At 39.5% G+C, this 24,909-nt stretch overlaps 1 protein-coding gene across 1 annotated transcript in view; it reads left to right on the forward strand.

Moving 5' to 3' along the window:
* REPS2 (RALBP1 associated Eps domain containing 2) overlaps positions 1-24,909 on the forward strand; it is a 218,407-nt gene that overhangs the window by 140,296 nt on the left and 53,202 nt on the right. The window contains exons 14-15 of the mRNA XM_047076346.1: positions 16,283-16,344; positions 18,055-18,147. Coding sequence (XP_046932302.1) covers positions 16,283-16,344; positions 18,055-18,147 — 155 coding nt within the window. The remainder of the gene's footprint in view (positions 1-16,282; positions 16,345-18,054; positions 18,148-24,909) is intronic.

Here is a 24,909-nt window from a genome sequence, read left to right on the forward strand (position 1 = left end):
CCTCCACTCGTGGGACTCTCTCTCTCTCTCTCTCTCTTCTTTCAAAAATGAATAAAACATTAAAAAAAATTAGAAGTAACACTCAGAGTTTGTAGTGACAGGGGCACCTGGGTGGCTCATTTGGTTAAGCATCCAACTCTTGATTTTGGTTCAGGTCATGATCTCCTGGTTCGTGAGTTTGAGCTCTCATGGGTCATGAGTTTGAGCCCTCCATTGGGCTCTGTGCTGGTGGCATGGAGCCTGCTTGGGATTCTCTCCCTGTCTTTCTCTTGCCCCCCCCCCCCAAATAAGTAAACTTAAAAAGAAAGAATTTGTAGTGACAGCATTAAGGTTTCCTTTTGCACTTCTCGGTAGTTGATAGGTAAAAGGTGTTGGCTGCAATATAGTGTCACTTGGTCCTTCTTTTTCCTGTTTCCTGTTCCTTCCGCTATGTATAGGTTTTTTTTTTTCTTTTCCAATAGTTATGTGAAAGTTTCTCTACTAGCATAGTGCTGTGATTTGTGCCTGTAGAGGGTTTACAAAGGCTTGCCAAGGTGAGGGGGCCGCTAGTGCTGCAATTAGGCAGGATGCATTCTCTTTTCTATCGACCCTCTGGTTTTACAGCTTTCCCTGGCTGGCTGAGTGCTTGAACAAGGGACTGTGGGAAAGAACAGGACTAGAATACCTGGAGGATTCAGATAAAGGTATGACCTTTATTTTTAAAATGCTTATTGAGGCGCCTGTGTGGCTCAGTCAGTTAAGTGTCCGGCTTCGGCTCAGGTCATGATTTCGTGGTCTGTGGGTTCAAGCTCCACATCGGGCTCTGGGCTGACAGTTCAGAGCCTGGAGCCTGCTTCAGATTTTGTGTCTTCCTCGCTCTCTGCCCCTCCCCTGCCTGCCATCTGTCTCTCAAAAATAAATATACGTTAAAATGCTAATAAAACTCATTTGAGTAATAGACAAATTTTTTGTTCTGTGTACAGTGCAGACAGATCTGTTCCTTAACCTCATCTCCACCAAGCCCGCTATCCCTCTGACATTTTCTAGTCCACTCATAATATCAATTTAATGTTTTCTGTCATTAAAATAATTGGTATCACATTGTACATGTTTCCCCAACGCTTTTAGGCAAGTCATTATTTCTTGGCGATATATCCCTGTCAGTACTGGTAATTTTGTCATTCTTTTGTATATATTCTGTATACTGGTTACTCTGTTAAAAACTGTATTAAGGAAAACTTCAAATTTATGTAAAAGTAGAAAATCCCCATCCCCAGATCAAGTGCCAGATATTGTATACTTTCATATATACATTATATGTATCTCTAATGGATAAGGCCTTTTTCAAAAAAAATCACTAAATCTTTATCATGTAACAAAATTAACAATAACCCCTTAATATCTAATATCTAGCCAATGTTCAGATTTTCTGAATTGTCTCAAGTGTGTGTTTTTGTAGTGACTTGTAAATTAGTATTCAAACAAGGGCTACAATGCACACTGTTTGTTTTGACTATTAAGTCTCTTTTAATCGATAGGAATTTCCTACAATCTGTTCTTCCCCCCCCCCCCCGCCAGTTGGTATTTATTCATCCGTAAGAAAATCATCTACCCTGTAGACATTCCACATTCTATATTTGGCTTGTTGTCCTTCTGTCTTTTGTATTTCTTACAAACTGGTAGGTAGATCTAGGCTTGATTAGAATCACATTCTAGTTTTGGCAAGAATCATTACTGGTGATGCTGTGTATTTTCTACTGCATCACAGTAGGAGGCCTCTGATGTCTAATGCCTAGGTTTTTGTGATGTTTGGTTTATCAGTGGGTTCATGAAGTTTTAGCCTGGTTCATCCATTATCATCGAGATCCCCCACAGCCTTTCGTATAATTGTTTTATCAGGTATTGAGCTTCATTGCCTTTATCCAGTGGTGCATTGGTCAATGTTTAACTGGCTGTCTGCCAATTTTTATGGTATAAACACTCCTGCCACAGCCAATTTCATTCTTGCTGATGTGTCACTAAATGTGGGGTTGGAACAGGTGTACTGAGTTGGCTCTCAGAAGCTGGTATGAGCTGTTTCCAGCAAACTACTGTTTAGATCCATTATTTCTTTGGTAGTTGCAAAATGGTGATACTCTGTTTCTTTTACCTTTATTAATTTGGGCCGTATTTACCCATGTACCTGTTGATAGACCTTTTGCTTATGACTGTTATGAAACTTTTGAACTGAAGAATACCATAAACCAACACAGTTCTCAGCGTATCACTAAATTCCTTATATGCATTTTGGTTTCAAGAGTTATATGAAAGCTGAAATAGATTGCAGTAAGGGTGACCAGCAAAAATGTCTTCTCATTTAACCAATGTTCACTGAACACTTACTGTGTACTAGGTACTCTGGAGAATTGTAAGAAGAATATGGAGATGGCCCTACATTCTGCCAATCACTATTAGAGTTGTATGTGAGAAGGGCATTGAGTCTGGGCAGTTTTTTTTATTTCATTTTTAAAATTTATTCAGTTTTGAGAGAGACAGAGCACGAGTAGGGGAGGGGCAGAGAGAGGGAGACATAGAATCTGAAGCAGGCTCCAGGCTCAGAGCTGCCAGCGCAGAGCCCAACGTGGGGCTCGAACTCATGAAACTGCAAGATCATGACCTGAGCCGAAACAGAGAGCAGGATGCTTTTAACTGACTGAGCCACCCAGGCGCCCCAAGGGTTAATTTTCTTATGCTCAACTCTCTTGTCACCTCCCTGCTCAAAACTTTTCATGTCTTTCTATGTAAACACCAAATTCCTTTGTCTTAACAGCTGGACCTAAAGCCATGACAATACATGAATTCAGTAAGGGTCAAGCACCTTGGCTGGGAATGCTTGGGGGGGGGAGGGTATTTTAGGAGTAAGTGGAGAACGGAAGTCTAACATTTGCTGACTGACCAGAAAGAATGGAAACTAGGGGAGGAGTTCACCAACTGTGTTTTTAGGAAGTCTTAAAACAGTTCATTGCAGTGGTAGGATTAATCCAGGTTGCAAAAGGTGGAGTGATTGAGAAACTTTGGTATGGAATAGTTGTCATCACAAACTCATTTTGAAATGTTTCAGACTTAAATGTCATATTTTTAAAAAATTCTTGGTGGAGGGGTGCCTGGGTGGCGCAGTCGGTTAAGCGTCCGACTTCAGCCAGGTCACGATCTCGCGGTCTGTGAGTTCGAGCCCTGCGTCGGGCTCTGGGCTGATGACTCAGAGCCTGGAGCCTGCTTCCGATTCTGTGTCTCCCTCTCTCTCTGCCCCTCCCCCGTTCATGCTCTGTCTCTCTCTGTCTCAAAAATAAATAAAACGTTAAAAAATTTTTTTAAAAAGGAAAGGAATAGTGTACTGAATCCCTGGCCTCAACAGTGGTCAACTATGGCCCATTTTGTTTATGTTCTCTCTCCCATATAATTAATTATACTTTTTTTCCCCCACCTTTAGCTTTAAAAGAACTATTGAGATGTAATTTTCAGACCATAAAGTTCATCTGTTTTACAGTGTACAGCTCCATGATTTCCAGTAAATTTATCAAATTGTGATGTTACTATACTCCAGTTTTAGAATCTTTTCAGCACCCCAGTAATATTCGTCATGCATGTTTACAGTCAATACCCATGCCCAGCCCCAGATAACCAGTAATCTACCTCCAGTTTCCATAGACTTGCCTTTTCTGGACATTTCATATAAATAAAATCATAACACTATGGGGTCTTTTGTGTCTAGCTTTCTGTATTTTGTATGATGTTTTTGAGGTTCATCGAAGTTGTAGCATGTATCAGTATTTCATTTTTTTTATTGTGGAACAGTTTTCCGTTGTATGGATATACCACATTTTGTCTATCCATTCTTCAGTTTGATGGACATTTGAGTTTATACTTTTTACCTTTTATGAATAAGGCTGCCATGAACACTTGCATGCAAGTCTTTGTGGGAACATATGTTTTCATTTATCTTGGCATAGTACCTACAAGTGGAATTACTTGGTGTATGGTGAATTTAAGAAACTGCTAAACTATTTTTTTTTTAATTTTTTTTTCAACGTTTATTTATTTTTGGGACAGAGAGAGACAGAGCATGAACGGGGGAGGGGCAGAGAGAGAGGGAGACACAGAATCGGAAACAGGCTCCAGGCTCTGAGCCATCAGCCCAGAGCCCGACGCGGGGCTTGAACTCCCGGACCGTGAGATCGTGACCTGGCTGAAGTCGGACGCTTAACCGACTGCGCCACTCAGGCGCCCCAAGAAACTGCTAAACTATTTTTTAAAGTGGCCATACCATTTTACATTTCCACCAGCCAGTGTACAAGAGTTATTGTTTCTTCACATTTTCACCAATACCTTACTATTTTTTAAAATTATAGCTATCTCAGTAGATGGGAAGTGGTATTTCATTTTGTGGTTTTGATTTCTTGATTTCTTTTTCCCTGATGACTAATGATGTTGAGCATCTTTCCATGTGCTTACTAATGATTCCTATATCTTCTTTGGTGAAATGTCTGCTAAAATCATTTATCCATTTTTAAATTGGGTGTTTGTCTTCTTCTTGTTGAATTCTGTATTCTGGAGTTCTTTGTATATTCTGCATACAAGCCATTTATTAGATACGTGATTTGCAAATACATTTTCTCATTTTGTGACTTGTCTTTGCATTTTCTTAATGGTATATTTTGAAGCAAAAATGTTGTACATTTCAGTAAAGTACAGTTTATCAATTTTGTTCTGTTTAGATTATGCTTTTGGTGTCCTATATCTAAGGAATCTTTGCCTCACCCCAGGTCTTGAAGCATTTCTACTCATCCTTCCTAAAAATGTTACAGTGTTAGCGCTTCTATCTCTGATTCATTTTGATTTAATTTTTGTATGTAATATGAGGTAAGGGTAGAAGTTCATTTGTTCGTACGCGGATATCCAGCACTATTTGCTGAAAATCTCTCCCTATTGAATTGCCTTGGCTCCTTTGTTTAAAATCATTTGACTGTAAATATAAGGGTTTGTTTGTGGACTCTGCATTCTCTTTATTGATCTGTATGTCCTTATGACAATACTCCACTGAATATTTTTTATTTTAGAGCATGTGCATGCATGTGAAAGTGGGGGAAGGGCAAAAGGAGAGGGAGAGAGCATCTCAAGCAGGCTCCAAGCTCAGCCCAGAGCCCAGTGTGGGGATCGATCCTACTAACCGTGCGTTACGACCCGAGCTGAAATCCTGAGTCAGACACTCAACCGACTCACCCACCCAGGTGCCCCTGAATATTTTTTAAAGCAAGGGAGTCATATGTAGTCTTGTGTAGAGGTAATCACATGACTCAGGAGGCTAAATATTTGCTACAGTGACACATTTTTAGATCGTGTCTAACATTTATCTGAGTTTGTGGTATATTGCATATTCAGAAGCATCCTTTTAGTTCCATGAAGTTGCGGTACTTTTCTTTACAACTTTCTGACGTGCTTATTCCCTGGATATACAGTAACACTTGTCCAGCTGTTTATCCCCTATCCCAGTGACCTTTGTGTTCTTTACCATTACCTATCCTATGGGTTCAAAATGTGATACTGATTACTGCATCATAGTAGCCTTCATGATGTCCTTTTACTTCTCTGTCCTTAATTTTCTCATCTGCAAAGTGGAAGAATTGAATTTGACCTCATTACTTTTTAACCAACTCAGTCATTAATATTTTCCCTGTTGAACAGTTCCAAGTCATGTGTAAATTCCTGTCTTTGAATTGGTGAAAGATAATTGTGTTGAATAGAGAATTTAATAAGCTTGTGTGTTTAGGGGGAAATGGGGCCTCGTCAGTGGATCGAGGCAGCTATTTTGTTGGAAGAGTACTCCTGGCAAATATTTGGTCATACTCATAGGTGTGTGTGACCTACGAACCCATCACTGTGTGTAACTGGGTGATTAGGAGATAGGCATAGACTCACACGTGTTTTTATGATTAGAAAGGAAAGGAAGTACATTGTCTATTACAAAGAAATAGCCATTTTAATGGATTCCAAGAAGAGGAATGGTCCTTCCTGATGAAATCCTTGAAGCTTTGCTTATGGCTAACTCTACTTGATTGATACTTAAAAGTGTTGGTCCCACTGGTAGACTCCTTTCAACATTTTCCATCCTTTAAGTGTTTTCTTTTCCTTTGGCATTTGAATGCTTTTATTTTCTTCATAAAATATTCCTAGTTTGGGGGGATGGGAGGCCTTTTCACAGCTGAAGTTATTCCAAGTTTCACTCCCCTGAAGAATTGACTTTCTGTTCCTTGCAGCTATCCAACGCCACATCTGCTTTATTTCCACTTAGTAATTTGGAACACGTTTTCATTAAGTCATTGATTTGGGGCTTTGTAAAAATCTGAAGGAAATTAGTATATAGATAGTAACATATATGAATAATATTTTGTCTGGAAATTTCTTTTTCTTTTTTTCTTTTTAAGAGAGAGACACAGAGCGTGAGCAGGGGAGGGCAGAGAGAGAGGGAGACACAGAATCCGAAGCAGGCTCCAGGCTCTGAGCCATCAGCGCAGAGTGCCAAGTGGGTCTCGAACTCACGAACCGCAAGATTGTGACCTGAGCCAAAGTCAGACACTTAACCACCTGAGCCACTCAGGTGCCCCTGTCTGGAAATTTCTTAGCATAATAAAAGGATGAATTTTAGAGGTTAGAGTTTGGGATGAAGACACTAGAAACCTGAGATTCAGCAGATCAGTGTTAGAAAATGCACATCTTTCAATAAATTAATAAACACCAGAAATTATTACTGTGTTTTTTGAGTTTAGGATTAAATAGCAGTTTCTTTTATGAACTTTTAAATCTTGTTTTCAGGATTTGGGTATAATTTTTTTTTTCTGATTACACATGCAAAAATTATTTTTTGGGGGGAGATGGAGAGAGCACGCACAAGCTGGAGAGGGGCAGAGGGAGAAGGAGAGAGAAAATCTTAAGCAGGCTCCATGCCCAGTGCAGAGCCTGGTGTGGGTCTCAATCCCACGACTGCGAGATCATGACCAGAGTCCAAATCAAGAGTTGGACGCTTAACCAACGGAGCCACCCAGGCACCCCCCAACTTATAAAAAATTTTTGATTTGACAGAGCCTTGCTGATACCTGGTGTTCGACCTGTTAACTGTGAGATTTTAGGAATAAACCTGCAGTTGCTTCATGAGGATGGTAGCTTTTAATGTATGCATCAAAAGTGTTCTCCTCCCCTCTTCTTTCCTTCTCTTCCCTTCCGGGCAAGCAGGTGTTACTCTTAACAGGTACGTTGTCATCTTTTGCATGTGTATGCTAGATTACTCAGCCAAAGTATTTTTTCAGTTTCACTTTGCATGAAGGTATACGTTTTCACTCTTTAAAATTGATTACGGCATGCTGGATAAAATACTTGAATCCAATTTAAGGTCATGAATGGACTGAAACTATTATAAGAGGAGATTATTTTACTAAATTCAATTTCAGTTATTCATGCACCATGTGAATACTTACTATACACAAGGCAGTGTGTTTAGGTGCTGTGGGAGATAAAAAGATGAACTGGATTTAAAATTGGTAGAATGAACCTAGATTAATATCACTTATTGTTAAAGGAAATGAACACGGTCATAAACACGAAGAAGAGATTTTTCAGCAGGAACCAAATAGGCAAAGATGCAGGAGCTCATGCCTTTTTTTTTTTTTTTTTGAAAGAGTGGCAGCTAAGGGGAAACCCGAGGCTTTGGGCGCACTCTTGACTCTGCCTGCCTCCTTCTAGAAGTTGTGTGTGCAAGTAGGCAAATCTTGAGATTTCTTATTGATACTCCAAATCTGGAGTGAAGTAAAGTGAGTGGGTGCTCTTAGTTTCACCTTCTCTTGACCGAGGGTCAGTGGACATGACTTCTGGAAAGAGAGGGAAAAAGCTGGCAAAGTGAATAATCTCAGCTGGTATCCTGATATGGTGGAAGGGAAGGCCCAGGGCTCCGTGCTGAATTGAGGGGACACACTGAAGTCTGGGAAGTACCTCCAAGGCTATTGATGAACCTCAAGACTTGAGAGAATATACTCTGCTACAGTTTTTTATATTCTTTTGGTATTCACACTGCAAAATAACATATTTGTATAACCTCTTGTTGACTTTTCAGTTTTAGTCATCATCTACTGCGTTCCCTTTCTAGCATCTTTCTCCTCTTTCACCCTCCCAGTACAGTTATATTAGAATTTTGGTTAGATCAGTAGTATTTAGGGTAGTATTATGGCTATGTAAGCCATATAGTAAATTGCTGACTTTTCTTACTTGGACAGATTTTTGTTGGCTTTGGAGTGAATAATCAACTTGTTTCTTTTCAATGTACTTGGCCCTGAATCAACTGCAGACTCTCTCAATTTTCTAAAGTTCCTTTTATGAAATTCTGACACAGGTATTAGTTTCATCTGTTTGAAGAAATGTAGAGTGATTGTCTTCTGTGCCTCATACTTAGTTTTCATCATGGCATCCCCCATCTGTGTCATCCAAGGATTTTCTTCTTTCTCCCATGTTGGATCTCTTTTATCCTGTTCTCATCTTTTGCTCTTTCTTGGTTTACTCTCTTGTTTTGGTAGAACACATCCTTGAGTAGTTTCTTGGAAAGGGTGCATGGAGCTCAATATGAGACCCTGAATGTCTAAAAATAACTTTACTTGAACCATCATGCAGGCTGCTCTTTTGGGGAAAGCCATCAGTTGGAAATCAGTTTTCTTCAGAATTTTCATGGCATTGTTCCAGTGAATTCTAGCTTCCAGTGGTATCTTAAAAGTCTAAAACCTTTCGGACTCTTGATCCTTTGGATGCGGCCTCCCCTCCTCTTCCACCCCCTGCAGGAAACTTACAGAATCTTTTATTTTGAAATTTCATATCGATGTGCCTTGCCCTGGGTCTGTTTTCTTCCGTTGTCCTGGGCACTCTGGGCTCTTTTAATTTAGAAACTCGTATTCTTCATTTCTGGGAAGTTTTCTTGGACTAGGTGATTTTTTTCCTGCTATTTACTCTCTCTCTCTCTTTTAATTTTATTTTTTAAATTTACATCCAAATTAGTTAGCATATAGTGCAACAATGATTTCAGGAGTAGATTCCTTAATGCCCCTTACCCGTTTAGCCCATCCACTTTCCTATAACCCCCCCAGTAATCCTCTGTTTATTCTCCATATTTGTCTCTTATATTTTGTCCCCCTCGCTGTTTTTATATTATTTTTGCTTCCCTTCCCTTATGTTCATCTGTTCTGTGTCTTAAAGTTCTCATATGAGTGAAGTCATATGATACTTGTCTTTGACTAATTTTGTTTCGCATAATGCCCTCTAGTTCCATCCACATAGTTGCAAATGGCAAGGTTTCATTCCTTTTGATTGCCAAGTAATACTCCATTGTGTATATATATGTATATATATATACCACAACTTCTTTATCTGTTCATCCATCAATGGACATTTGAGCTCTTTCCATACTTTGGCTATTGTTGATAGTACTGCTATAAACATGAGGGTGCATGTGTCCCTTTGAAACAGCACACCTGTATCCCTTGGACAAATACCTAGTAGTGCAATTCCTGGGTCGTAGGGTAGTTCTATTTTTAATTTTTTAAGGAACCTCCATACTGTTCTCCAGAGTGGCTACACCAGTTTGCATTCCCACCAGCAATGCAAAAGAGATTCTCTTCTCCTCATCCTTGCCAACATCTGTTGTTGCCTGAGTTGTTAATGTTAGTCATTCTGACAGGTGTAAGGTGGTATCTCAGTGTGGTTTTGATTTGTATTTCCCTGATGATGAGTGATGTTGAGCCTTTTTTCCTGTGTTGGTTGGCCATCTGGATGTCTTCTTTGGAGAAGTGTCTATTCATGTCTTTTGCCCATTTCTTCACTGGATTATTTGTTTTTTGGGTGTTGAGTTTGATAAGTTCTTTGTAGATTTTGGATACTAACCCTTTATCTGGTATGTCATTTGCAAATATCTTCTCCCATTCTGTCAGTTGCCTTTTAGTTTTGCTGATGGTTTCCTTCACTGTGCAGAAGCTTTTTATTTTGATGAGGTCCCAGTAGTTCATTTTTGCTTTTGTTTCCCTTGCCTCCAGAGACGTCTTGAGTAAGAAGTTGCTGCGGCCAAGATCAAAGAGGATTTTGCCTGCTTTCTCCTTGAGAATTTTGATGGCTTCCTGTCTTACCTTTAGGTCTTTCATCCATTTTGAGTTTATTTTTGTGTATGGGGTAAGAAAGTGGTCCAGGTTCATTTTTCTGCATGTTGCTGTCCAGTTTTCCCAGCACGACTTGCTGAAGAGACTGTCTTTATTCCATTGGATATTCTTTCCTGCTTTGTCAAAGATTAGTTGGCCATATGTTTGTGGGTCCATTTCTGGGTTCTCTATTCTGTTCCATTGATCTGAGTGTCTCTTTTTGTGCCAGCTATTTACTCTCTTTTTGTGGAACTTTTATTTGGATGTTATCCTACTTTCTTTAAGATATCCTTATATTATCTTTGAACCTTTCTATTAAGCTTTCCATTTCTGCTCTCACGTTTTTAATTTCCAGGTGCTCTTTTTAATTATTTGACTGTTTTTTTTTTCAATAGCATCTGAGTATTTCGTCTTTGCAAATAATCTCTCTTACCTTTTACTGAGGATTTCCCTAATGACTCCTAGAAATTTCATTCCTTACTTCCACCCCATTATCTGTCTTCTCAGTAGAATAAAGATTCATGAGGGTAGGCCTTTTTTCCTGTTTTTTTTTCCACTGATGTTTTCCCAGCACTCTGAACAATGCCTGACACATAGTAAATGTTTAAATATTTCTGGAATAAACTGAATGATTGTTATGATGATACTAATATACATTATATTTTTTTCTCCTAATATAGATCTACTCTGTCTCTTTAGATTAACTTTTTCTATTCTTACTGCTCTTAGATTAGAAATTTTCTGCAGCTATCTGATAATACTTCATCATCTGTTTCTATTTAAGAAAAGGGGTAGGGGTGTCTGGGTGGCTCACTTGGTTAAGTGTCTGACACTTGGTTTTGGCCCAGGTCATGATCTCACGATTTGTGGGATCGAACCCCACATCGGGCTCTGCACTGCCAGTGTGGAGCCTGCTTGGGATTCTCTCTTTCTCCCTCTCTCTCAAAATAAATAAACTTAAAGACAAAATAAAGGTGGTAAAAAAGCTCATTGGACTATACGGGTAAATGGATAGGACTTGCCACCTTTGGGTTTCATGGTAGAATGATATGACTTGTTGGAGATCTCTGAATGTTGGTATCTAGATCTTCCTTCTTGGCTGGTCTAGTTCCCTGGAGCACTTCTTTCAGTCTCTGGATACAGAAGTTTGAGAGCAGAGAGGAATTGGGTTGGAAGTCTCAGCATCCAGAATTCATATATTTATTAGATCCCCCTGTTTTCAGTATGGCCTCATGCCTTCATCTCGGCCAGGTGTCCTCCCTGGAGAAGAAAAATATTTCTAGCCTTTTGCTGGAGTGGAAAACACGCTGCAAATATGCAGAATGTGGGAGAAATATCTTAGGATCTAACTGCTCTGATGGATCATGGTCCTGTAGTTCTTAGATTAGTTCAAATAGATATTTGTTGGATACTTACTATATTCTGAGCTATTAAGGTGAAGTAGGGGTAGGGCATGGATACTACAGGTAGAGGGGACCACAGGAGCAGGGATGCTGAAGCCAAAAGCTGCATGAAGTATAGCTGGAACCTGATCTTCAAGGGTATTGTGAAGGTATGCCCTTCTAAAGGGTAGGAAGTAGGATTCACTGTTAGTTAATTTTGTTTATTTTTTATTGCTTTCTTCATTTTACCCCTACTTCCCGAGGAGTTTGATGTCACTGATTCTTGAGAACTGAGGGGCTTGTGTGGTACAAACTGATTAGTCTCTGCTTTCTCTACTGCTGATTTAGGTATCAGCCACTCATCTCTTTTCCTAGTTTCAAATTTAAACAAGAAAGTTTAAACAGTTCTTTTCACTGTTAATGAGGTAAGAGTGAGATTAGTTGCACATATTCAAGCTACTGTCTATACTCAAAAGTCTTACTATGGGGCATTTAATAAATTTCAGGATAGTAAAGAAACTAGGAATCTTACACAGTATCAGGCCAAGATTATAGTTTAAAGTGATCCCAAGTTGGTAAGTGTCTTCAAGTTTCTGGTTCTGGCAGACATAGTAGAGAAGGAACCCACTTTCCACACAGAGCCCAAAGTATTTCTTCAGGTAAAGTTTCAAGGGATATGCATTTAGAGTCAAAGGTTGCCAAGCACTCTAGGAAATAGACCAGTAGGAGAGATAGATAGCAGGAGCAGCAAAATAGTAGTAAATACAAGGGCCTCAGATTGTGGGATTATCAGACACACACTGTTACATAAATATGTTTAATAATTTGGGGAAAAAAGGAAATGGAGAAAATGAGTACATAGCCAAGAAATTATAAAAATGAAAAAAAGCCCTTTGAAAAAAGATCAAATAGAACTAGAAATGAAACAGTCATTGAAATAAACCTAAAGACAGGATTAACAGGACATTAAGTGCAGCTGAAGAGGGAATTGGTCAATGGAACAGTAGATATTAGAAAATTATCCAGAACACAGCACAGTTTAGACAAAGAGCTCCAGAAGGAGAGGTAGAGAAACTGGCAGAAAGACAGTATTTGAAGAATCACTCAGAGTTTCCCAGAATGTACGGGATGCCACATGGTTTAGAAATTCCAGTGAAGCTCAGTAGGTGTTGAAAGAAAAAGAAGATGAAGAACTAGGCAGACTCAGCGTCAGGTTCAGTACTGCAGAGCACCGCAAACAGAGAAGACCGACTACTTAGCAAAAAACCATTCTATGGACACCTGACTCCTCGGCAGCAGCAATGGAGGCCAGAAGACCGCGAAATGTTATTTTTAATGTGCTGCGAGAAAGTAGCTGTCCATCTAGAATCTAGACCCAGGGAAATAATCTCTTAAGAATGAGGGTGAAATAAAGACTTTCAGTCCCACAAACGGAGTAAGCTTGCTACTAACAGACGCTCAATGAAAGAAATTCTAAAGGATGAATTTCAAACGGAAGGTACTATCATAAAAGAGATTGTAATGGAAATTAGGAAAGTTGTAAAACTGAATGAGAACATATCAAAAACCTGTGATTCTTGGAAGAAAATTTGTAACGCTAAATGCTTATGTTAGAAAAGAAGAAACACTGGAAATTGAGCTTGGCAACTGTTTTTACGCTAGAAAAAGAACAATAGGATAAGCCTAAAGAAAGAAAATGCAAGATGAACAGACATTAATGAAACAAAGGAGGCAGGCATTACAGAGGCTCAGGAAAGTTTTTTTTTTTTTATTTTTTTAACGTTTATTTATTATTGAGAGACAGAGAGAGCGTGAGCGGGGGAGGGGCAGAGGGAGAGGGAGACACAGAATCTGAAGCAGGCTCCAGGCTCTGAGCTGTCAGCACAGAGCCCGACGCGGGGCTCGAACTCACAAACTGCGAGATCATGACCTGAGCCAGAGTCAGACGCTTAACCGACTGAGCCACCCAGGTGCCCCAAGTTTTTTTTTTTTTTTTAAAGAGTAATAAAATGGTCAAATGTCAAGTGAGCTCGGTGAAGGGAAAGTGGAGTGATGATACAAATAGTATGAGGAATCAAAAACAAAAGTTAGGTGCACGGAGATTAAGATGAGTAGAGGAGGGCATAGGAGTTCCTTTATGGCAATAAATATGAGCCTTTAGACAATAAATGTCTAGAAAAATAAAATTTCTCAAAACTGACTTAAGAATTAGAAATTCTGAATAATCCTATAACAATTAAAGAAGTGAAATCATTAAAAATCTTGTTTCAAACAAAACTTCAGGCCCAGATAGTTCTGCTGGCAAGTTGTACCTGACATTCAACATTAGCAACAAAAACAATCTTCGATCTTACACAGCCTGTTCCCGAGCACACATGGGGAACATTTTCTGGCTGAATCAGGCCTGACAGACAACTACATGAGAAAGGAGACTTACTGATCACAGTCTCATTTATGAATATGGTTGGCAAAAATCCTAAGCACAATATTAGCCAACTAAATCTAGCAGATCTAAAAACCTGACCAAGTTGGGATTATCGTAGGCTGGCAAGGGTGCTTTCACATTTAAACATGTATAATGTAATTTATCATATTAACTAATTATCAGGGGAAAAATCATACCATCATCTCAGCGGATGGAGATGCAACTTTGGTTAAAAATCATCAACAAATTATAAAAACATCTCAACAGTTGGGAATTTTCATGATTCGTTATAGCATTTCTACAAGAAACCTACGGAAAGTACCATACTAATGGTGAAATAGTGACAGCCTTACCTTTGAGATCAAAGAAGGTAAGAATGCCCATATGATCATTACAAGTCAACTTTATAGTAGATGTTCTTGCCAGGTAAGATAAAAAACACAAAATAAGTAAAGGTACTGAAAAGAGGCAACAGAATTACTGTTCATGTTTGTAGGTGATACGATTTTATCCAAAAGTATATGCAGAAACACCCTCATACCATCTTTTATAAAGATAGGGCATTTGTTTTTTTAATTAAAAAATAGCACAAATGAAATGCACCAGACCCGAATATGATGTGTAGGTCCTGTATCCGAGTACACTAAGCGGGAACAGTGAGACCCACAACTCACCTGCTTGGTTTCCTGCCTCTCAGGGATCACTGTCTTTTGTTGCTTGGTTTCCTAGTGTCTTGAAAACTGTCGTTTTCTGTGTTTTGTTCTAGTGTTGAAAACTGTTGTTTCATATAAAAAACGTGTTTGTTTTTGGCTGTTTCAAATGGGAGGATAAATCTGGTCTTTGTTACTCCCTCTTGGCTGGAAGCAGAAGTTTAATTAAGCGGCTTATCGATTCTTAGGCCTCTTTTGTTAATAAAGGGTGATTTTTAACACACAGTTTGTTCTGGTGCAAGGCTTTTCCTTTAAAAGCACGTGTAGATTTTTCAAGTTTTGTTTTAAAAGAAACCGGTAATTTAAAGGCCCAATCCTGAGGACCTTTAGAGTTGGGACCCTGAGATGGATAATTCCTAAGGCTTTTGTTTTTCTGCTGCTACACGCTTTGTTACTGAAGACTGTCCAAGGTCTTACCACCACTGGAGTTGTGACCCGCTGATGTGTTTCATAAATTTTAATGAGAGACAGATTGAGAGAGGTCATTGATGGACCCACATGGTTGTACCATATCTCTGCCCTGGCTCAGAATGCAAATCTCTGTGAAATTACTCTTAAGTTACCTTTGTGGAAAGCCCCAAACTCCATCTTTGGGCATGTCTGGTCTAGCTAGGTCAGATCAAAAGTGATTTACAAAAACTTTTATGTTCTTGGCACATTGCTATGATTTATTTTTAAGTCACAGAAAATTGTCCAAATATTAGCACACATATTATAGAATTGCCAATAAGCTGTGTACGGTTATATAGAGCACAGTGTGCTTTTTAAAGGAGTTTGTAAAGAATATGGTTTAACTTGCCAGTGTGTGATAATAAAGTTATTTCTTGTGTGTGATTTTGGACTTGATTTATAATTCACTAGCAGATGTTTATTTTCATTGTTAAGTTATAATTCAGACATTCTTGGCTTAACTCAAATTTTCTCTAGATCTCACAAAATTAAAAAAAAAATTAGACTGAAACTTCCCTTCATCCTTCAAATGGGGCCAGATTATTTTAGAAACAGATTTTCTTATTTCTGCTAATAAGGATCAGGGAGAGAAAAGGCAATTGAGATCTTTGAAGGGTCTGTAAACATCATTTTAGTCCGTCTCTTCCAGCGTCCCCTGCTGCTGTCAGACCTACTTGCTTACAGGACAGTAGAGCTGCGTCACGGGAACTCTGGCTCCCTTCGTTTCTGTAGCCTCCTTGCTGAGCTAATGAGCAGTGTAATGGCCGGGAGAGAGGGAGACATGTTAGAGAAACCTAAGGGCCTAGATGATTTGAAACTAAATAATTAACATCAGAATAATGAGGGATTGACCGCCTTTCCCGTACTGGGTTCCAGTGCTTTGATCAAAAGGTGTCTTTTCGTTACTATTTTATATGGTCTTAATCACAACAGCCTATATAAATAATTGGATTTGGAGAAGGTAGGATCCACATGAAAAAGGGATTAGAAATAGCATGTGCTTTTTTTAAAATTAAGCCTTCAGATGGATTTTAATAACTTAAACATGTTAACTGCAATTGCTATTCCTAGTTAAGAAGTGGAGGGGTATTTGTTTTGTGTTTGGGAATTCTTAACAGTATGTGTTTTTCTTTTCAGCTACTAAGTCAGGATTGTTACCTCCACCGCCTGCGCTCCCTCCAAGACCTTGTCCATCACAGGTAAGAGACAGAAGTTGATTTCTGTGAACTGTTCGGTACTAGGGAAGTGGTCCTATCACTGTGCTTCCTTTGCAAGGGTTGATAGCCACAGAACTGGCTGGTCACATTCCCAAGATGACATCTGGACAAAGAGAGGAGAGAGTGGTTGAATTTCTTCTTATCTAGCCAGTCCCTCAACCTCATGTAGAAAAGTGGAAGTTCCCTCAATAGGCAACCAAACAAATGTGTATTGGTTCACCTTTGGCTTTGGGGGTGGGGGACATGGTGTTTCTGTATAGTATGTACAGTCTGGGTGTGTATATTTTCATCATGTTTTAGGAGCTGTGTGAATCCTGCATAAACTAAAAATAAATGGCCATCACCATGGTGTTAGAGCTGTGGTTTGAGCCTACAGTGCTTTCGTTAGGTTGGTATCTTCCTTTGCAATAATAAGCTGAAACATCAGGAGTTGGGAGAGTGTGTCACCAAAATCTGTTTCGCCTGTGAATTCATTCTACCTTATTTTTATGTGCTGCTATGGCCTTATTCATCAACACTGCTCGTAGAATTGGAAATGAGAAGGAAGCAGCAAATCTGCGGAATGCGGTAAAGGGCACTACGGGTCCTTCCTTTTGTTAACTGCTGCTGAAGAAACTTTGTGCCTTTAAAGGCCCTCTCTAACTTTCGGCAGAAAATGCTGCCCAGAACATATCTTTCCGTATGCCACATCTTAGGATTCGCTGAGTCTCTGAAGCCACTTTTAACATTTGCTTGTCCTTCTTTTAGAGAATTAGATCATCTTTAGCATCCACTCAACCTTGAGGTGCAAATACAGTGAGGTCCTGCTTTCCTGCCTCAGTCTGAAGGGTAATAAAAAGCCCTGTTCTTCCTGACTCACATAGAAACGAATGAGAACCCCCTTTCCAACGCTCCGGGATTGGCTCTAAGACCTGTTGATTAATCAGCCAACAAATACTCATTTATATCTAATAGCAAGCTTTAGTTCCATTCCGAGCTTTTCCCTGCTTATAATTTCTGCTCATTTAAATTATTAGTTCTGTTTATCGAGCACCTATTGTGCTAAGTGCTTTCAGCGCATTATTTAATCTTCACAAAACTCCTATGAAGTAGGTGCTAATATGCTTTATTTTTATACAGATGAGGAAATTGAAACATACAGGGGTTAAGCAAGTCAGCTAAGGTGACATAGCTAGTGAATAGGTAGAGTCAGCTCCCCGGTCAGAGTCCATCTCCTAAACGTCCCTGTCCTCCCCATCCTTGAAGCCGATGTGTATGTATACAGTAAGACGGTGATCTGTTGCATTGGCAGGTAAGGCCTTCACCCCGTCTTCCTGTGGAGGACGTAGATGAGATCAAGCTCCTGATTGGCACCAATAGCAAACCGGGACTTTGTCAAAACAGAAGAGTGGGCATTCTGGAGGCGGTTACCCACCAGCTGCTGGTTTCAAACTGGGGCTTGGGAGCCGCCTGGATGAATGCGTGGAAGACCTGTCTGAAAGGGCTTTTGTGACCAACCTCCTTATCTTCTACCGCACATGTGATAGCAGTTATTTCCTGGTTGTGAAATGTGTTGCTGCTATCAGCGGGCCTTGTCTGACCTGCTTGAGTGGGCTTCCTGCCTGCCTTGGGGCTTAGTGACTGAGGATCTGATGGGGGGCTGGGAATTCTCAAGTCACTGTTAATGAACGAGACTGCTTCTTTGTCTACCAGATTTCCCATCTCAGGGTAAACAGTAAGCGCAGTGCTCAGCGCAGGCCTCCAACTCAGCTGCCTAACTATGGAGATTTCAGACTGCAGAAACAGGTGTGTAAGAAATGCAGGCAGAAAATCCCTTCGCTACTGACCTCCCCCTGCTCTCCCCCTGTCCTCCTCTGTAAGTGGGACACACACATTCAACAGAGGAAATCCTGGGTACTGAACACATGATTGTATTTAGTCTTTGTGCAGTGTCAAATTCCTAATGGCCCTGGGAGAGAGTCCCCTAACCACTTGGATGGGGCACCTGTATATTCTAGTCTTTCCCGAACTGCTTGTGATAAAGTAGTCTTCTGGGAGACATTCATAGGGCTCTGTGGTAAGACAGATTTGCAGGCTGTGGCCTCAGTACCCACTTAGGGAGGTTCGCGGTGCGAATGGGCTCATTGAAGGGTTTGAAATTCTACAGTAAAGAAACCTGGTCAAATTTGGTAAAGCTTGCGATTTCCTAGTGATTGTGACCATTCACCTCTTTATTTATAAAATACTTATCAATATCCTGAGGGCTTGGTTGTTAGGAACATTATACACCAGCCTTAGAGTAGTGGTAAGAACATTTCCAAACCTCTTTAATCTGTCACCTCCTCTCTATATTATGTGATTGAAGTTAAATTTTTATACTTAGGTGAATAGTTTTCCCTAGAGGAATTGAAAATGCAAAATAAAGTTTACTACACATTAGCTTCGGGTTTCAGATTGTCGTGTTTTCACTTTGTTGTGTTTTCTTATTTGCTTTTCTGTTCCTTCTTGCTTACTCTCTCATGAGGTCATTTTTACCACTTCGCAGCAAGCTTTATTACAGCAAATCTTAAGCGCTCCGAATTCGTCTTTTGCTCTGTTGAACACATTTTTTGTGTTCCTTGTTATATATGGACAATTGGCTTGACTTTGGGAAAAATATATATATACAGTACTTAACTACAGACTCATTTTTATGAGGCTTAAACTGTAGTACCTAGGGGAGAAAACGAAGCTTGGTTATATTTTAAATCTTTTATTTATTGGTAGCTCTGAGAAGAGATTTTATAAGATAGAAAGGTTTTGATTTAAAAATTTCTTATTATTTAACTTGATAAATGGGCAAGACTAGATTATAATAAACACGAAAACATTCTGTTCCCTAAAAAGGAACACTGTTTAAAAAACTTCGTGGCCAGTGATGCCCTTTGAGGTTTTAAGTATGTAAGAGAAAAGCGCTTGTATGTTTGCAGCTGTGCCCACAAAGGTATATATAGATCATTTCTACGTACACTAAAAGTGTATCTTTTGTCAAGTGAGAGGGAGAAGGTATAGGTTTTTAGCATAAAATGCAGTTTCGCTGGCTCCTATTTCTACTAAGCACCATTATGATATGAACATGTGGATTAAGTTATACAAATGGGGCTCTGGAGTTAAGAAAAGGAATAAATTCAAAGAAACAGATCTTTTTATTTTTTGTACTATAGGTAAGATCAAGAGGGACCATGTGACTAAAGAATCAAATGGTTTGTGTTCTGTGTTTTCCTGGGGACGGGCTAGAGACAGGGCATGGTATTTTGGCTCTGCTCAGAGGAGGTGACACGTTTATTTATTAATTTTTTAAAAGACTGATTCATAACATAAATGACTAAACAGCAATTAGAGTGAACTGTTTCATATGGAGCAGCGTTAAAATGAGAGTTAAACTTGGTACCTCATGCTTTGCATAGAAACTGAATAAAATGCCATCTGTGGAGTGGCTTGTCCTGTAGGTTGCTTCTCTGCTAAGGGCCTGATCGGTACTCCAATAATTAAATCTGTTTCATAGTATTGATGCCATGCTACATTTCTTATGGCAGTAATCTTTCTAAAGAAAAGAGGTTTTTTGGTACATGGGGTAATCTTTCCAGTTTTATATTAGCACCACATTTGATGAATTGGGGCTCTTTGTAGACTAACGTGCTCACAATTTTCCTATTTATACTATGAATTTCTTACAACGGCAGGTGCTTCTCGTTGGCAATGTAATGAATACTAAAATAGCACTGCAGAATGGATGCACTGTGGAGGAAGCATTTGATCAATACTCTTAAGCTTAGACTGAGAGGGCTTCGTGGAAGGGCTGAGATGACCAGTGAAGTGAGTTTTAAATGAGAACTTTGCTTTTCTGATGGCCGAAGGATGCAGACTATTACTGTAGAGAAAAAGCAAATGCAAGGAAACACGCATGCAAGAGATCCCCATTTGTTTGAGGAACTGTCTGAAATGTAGAAAGCTAGATTTTGGGGGAGAGAGATTTAGTGTTTAGAGGTGGGAATGAGGACCAGCGACCTGCCCACTTGAGTCCCGGTGGTACCAGAGCTGGGGGAGAAGAAGGGCCCCCTGACAAGAGAGTTCTGTTGGGGGAGCAGTCCCTGAAGGGAGAACAAAGGGTGTCAGTCCAGGGGTACTTACCCTTATGCACAGTGAAATCATCTGGGTGAGCTTTAAACCTACTGATGTCTGGGTCCCACCCCCAGGGAGGAGGCTCAGGCGTTGGGATATTTACGAAGCTCCCCACATGGTTCTGAAGTACAGCCAGGATTGAGAAACACCGAATTAAGGCAAGAGAAGGAATGTTCAAGGAAGAAGTTGAGAATCTAGGGGATTTGTTGCTGGTATGCCCTGAGTTCTTTTTTTCTTTGAAGTTTATTTATTTTGAGATAGAAAGAGAGAGAGAGAGAGAGCAAAATGAGAATGAGCAGGGGAGGGGCAAAGAGAGAGGGGGAGAGAGAGAGAGAGAGAGAGAGAGAGAGAGAGAGAGAGAATATCCCAACCAGGCTCTGCACTGTCAGCGCGGAGCTGGATGCGGGAATCAAACTCACAAACCATGAGATCATGACCTGAACCGAAACCAAGAGTTGGACACTTAACTGACTGAGCCACCCAGGCGCCCCTCATGGCTTTTTTCTTTATCAAGTTAAAACTCAGTGGGCATGCATCAAATATCACAAGATCTTTTGCTATAATACATGCACATGATCTCATACAATGTACGTTAGTCATCGAATCACCTTAATATATTGGCTATTTAGATAAAGCATATTTGTGAGCTTTCAAAGATTACAGCATCATCATTTTTACTCATCAATATAGAAGTTTAGTATATGTCAAGAGGTATTTTTCTATGTATTCATGTATTAGAAACTTAGTAATTATTCTGAATTTACAAGCCTATCACCTAAGATGCCACTTTCACTTTCTTTCAGAGTGTTACTCTGTTCTTAGGGTGCACGCTGCAGATGAGGTGAAAATCACAGTATGTTAATGAGTATTTCTGTAATTAAGAAAAGATCTAGGCCCAGGATTTCTCTTCATCTGTGATGATGGAAGGACATAGTGAAAGCTGTAGAACACTGCATGAATATGTCTGTGGTCTTATTCTTTGCCTGACTACTCTGTAGCTCGGTAGCCTTGTGGGAGTAAGCACATTCGTCTCACAGACCTACCATTGCCTCTTCTGTAAAATGTGAAGATTAAAGTAGATAGATCCTTCTCATTCTTAAGGTCTTAGATTCTGGTTGTATTCCTTTGTCCAAGAAAAATTTTGTTGCAAATATAGTCGAAACATCATAAAACGCAATTGAGGACAAGATACTTTAGACTAATTTCTCCCTGCTTGCCCACACTGCTGAATACAATGGAAGGCCCTGGACGTAATAAACAGAGGACTTTGAAAGATGTAAACAGGAAAGTGGACTGGTTGAGGGCCTTAGGACTTGAGGAATGGCATGGTGGTGTGAGTTGCCTGAGTTAAAGAAAAAAATCTCCCATGTGTCCTGCACTGGGTACTAGAGAAGCCTGTAGCCTGGAATTGCCAACAAGTGTAGACCAAAAGAAAACGAAGCCTTGAGAAAAGTCTACTGTCTAGTCAAAGGACTGGGAAAGGGGTAGCCAAGCTAGATAGAAACCTTTTTGACAATACCTGCCCTACCCCAGCCAGACACCATGGGTGCCCCTCCCTCTGGTGTCATCAGAGACCGATCTTGGAGTTTGGTCTCTTGTCCCTCGCCAGACAGCCTGGGTTGATACTTTTCTAGCTGGCAAACGTGGTTTCAGCAGAGACCAAAGGGGTCTCCTAACCCTGATCTGATGGCATCAGGTGGCCTGGGGAGGCACTTTATAACCCCCACTCCCCAGACAATGTCATTATAGACAGACATTCCCAGATAGGCAAAAACTCAAGGAGTTTGTGACTAGTAGACCTGCCCTATAATGAATACTGAAGAGTCCTCCAGGCTGAAATGAAAGGACACTAGACAGTACCTCGAAGCCATAAAAAGAAATGAAGAATGGTGAAGGTAGCTACATTGGTGAATAGAAAACCCAGTAGTGTTGATTTGTAGCTCGTCTTTTTTCCTTAGGAGTTAAAAGTGCTTAAAACAATAATTACAGATCTATGTCAATGGGCCCCCATATATAAAGATATAATTTGTGACAATAATAATATAAGGGGCAGCAGGGCTATAAAGGAGTAGAGTGTTAGTATACTTTTGACACTAAGCTGCTATTAATTCAAACTTGATGGTTATAAAGTTAAGACATTAATCCTTAGGAAAAAAAACCTAAAACATATAAAAAAGTATGAAAGTGAGAAGGTAATAAAAATGGTATACTAGAAAAAAAATCAGTTAATCATAAAAAGAGAAGTGATGGAGGAACTGAAGGACCAAACAGGTGTAAGACATAGAAAACAAACAGCAAATGGCAAAAGTAAATCTTTCCTTATTAGTAATTACTTTAAATGGATAAAAATATCCAAATAAAAGGCAGAAGGAGATGGATTTAAAAAATAATTCATCTATATGCTGTCTACCAGAGACTTCATTTAGATCCAGTGATACACATAGGTTGAAAATGGAAGAATGGAAAAAGATACTTCATGCAAATAGTAACCAAAAGAGAGCCCGGGTGGCTGTAGTCACTTCAGATTAAATAGACTTAAAGATAAAAAACTGTTATGAGACCTAGAAGGACATTACGTATTGATAAAAAAGGGTCACTCCATTAAGATGGCAAAAAATTTAGAAGAATATACACACCTAATGACAGAGCCCCTCAAATATACAAAGCAAAACCCAACAGAATTAAAGGGAGTTACACATAGTTCTATACAATCTCACTTCTAATAATGGATAGAACAACTAGATGGAAGACCAGTAAGGAAATAGAGGACTTGAGGAGCACCTGCGTGGCACAGTCGATTAAGTGTCTGACTTCGGCTCAGGTCATGATGTCACAGTTGGTGGGTTCAATCCCCGTGTCAGGCTCTGTGCTGACAGCTCAGAGCCTGGAGCCTGCTTCGGATTCTGTGTCTCCCTCGCTCTCTGACCCTCCCCTGCTCATGCTTTGTCTGTCTGTCTCTCTCAAAAAATAAATGTTAAAAAAAATTTAAAAAAGGAAATAGAAGATTTGAATAATGCAGTAAGTCAACTAGACCTAACAGACATCTATCTATAGAATGCTCCACCCAACAACAGCACAGTACACATTTTCCTCAAGTGCGCATGGAACATTCTCCAGGATAGACCATATGTTAGGCCACAAAACAAGTCTCAATAAATTTAAGGATAGTGAAATCATAGTAAGTGACCACGGTGGAATGAAACTAGAACTCAGTAACAGAAGTAACACTGGAAGATTCACTAACATGTAGAAATTAGGCAACATGCTCTTAAAAAACCAGTGGGTTAAAGAAGAAATTGTAAGTGAAATTAGAAAACACCTTGAGATGAATGAAAAGGAAAACCTGCCAAAACCTATGAGATGCAGGAATAATAGTACTAATAGTACTCTGGAGGAAATCTATAGCTATAACCACTTACATTAAAAAGAGGGATCGAAAATCAATAAGGTAACTTTACACTATAAGAAATGAGAAAAAGGAGAGCAAGCTAAACCCAAAGATGGCAGAAGGAAGGAAATGATGAAGAGGAGAGTTGAGATGAATGAAATAGAGAAAGGAAAACAATAGCAACATCATTGAAACTCGAAATTGGTTTTTTGTGGCCTCTAGTTAAAAATAAAAGGCTTTCTTTGAAATTAAAATCAGATTCTCATAAATTTATCTCTCGCTGTAGGTAGTGTTGTTTTGAATTTATCAAGGTTGAATATTCCCATAGAATGACTCTGTTTTGTGTAAGGTGTTTTCTTCCCCTGTATTAACTTTGGCACAGTACATTTTGCTGTATGTTCCCTAGTTGTAGGATTGGTTTATAGATTACTCAAATTGCCAGCCAGAGCTCCAGGATGGTGTAACATGAAGACACAGTTGTGGTTTAAACCAGCCTCTGTTGATCGAATCTCGAGAGTTCTGCAGGTCCTCTTAATAGGGATTTATTAAAGGGAATTTGAAAGCTATTATCAAAACAGTTGGCATTGAATGAGAAATTAGAAAGGCAAAGGAAACTGCCATAGTGATAAGTTCAAGGAGAAGAGAAATAACGATGAAGTACTCACATTGTGATAGTGGAGGAAAGATTAAGGATAAATCCCCCTGTTTAAAAGAGCATGCATCGTTTTGCCAGCTATCAACAAATGCCATCAGCATTTATCCTGTTAACTAGTTCAAAAGAAAGGAAAAGTTCTATGATGACATTTATTTTAGTATTAATAAAAATAAAAACCAATACAGACAACATAAATGTTCAAGAAGACGCCTCTGGTTAAGGGTTATATATCTGCTTAATAGGATATTAGACATCTATTAAAATGATTACATGGAAAATACTGGGTAAGAGGGACAGCAGCTGAATACAGAAATGTTTCCTGACTGTACCACATAAAAATATTTAGTGGACCTTTGATAATAAG

Source organism: Lynx rufus, unplaced genomic scaffold, assembly GCF_022079265.1.
Source record: "Lynx rufus isolate CCGP_SWC_20201006 ecotype Redwood Valley unplaced genomic scaffold, mLynRuf1.p SCAF_14, whole genome shotgun sequence".
NCBI classification, from domain to species: domain Eukaryota; kingdom Metazoa; phylum Chordata; class Mammalia; order Carnivora; family Felidae; genus Lynx; species Lynx rufus.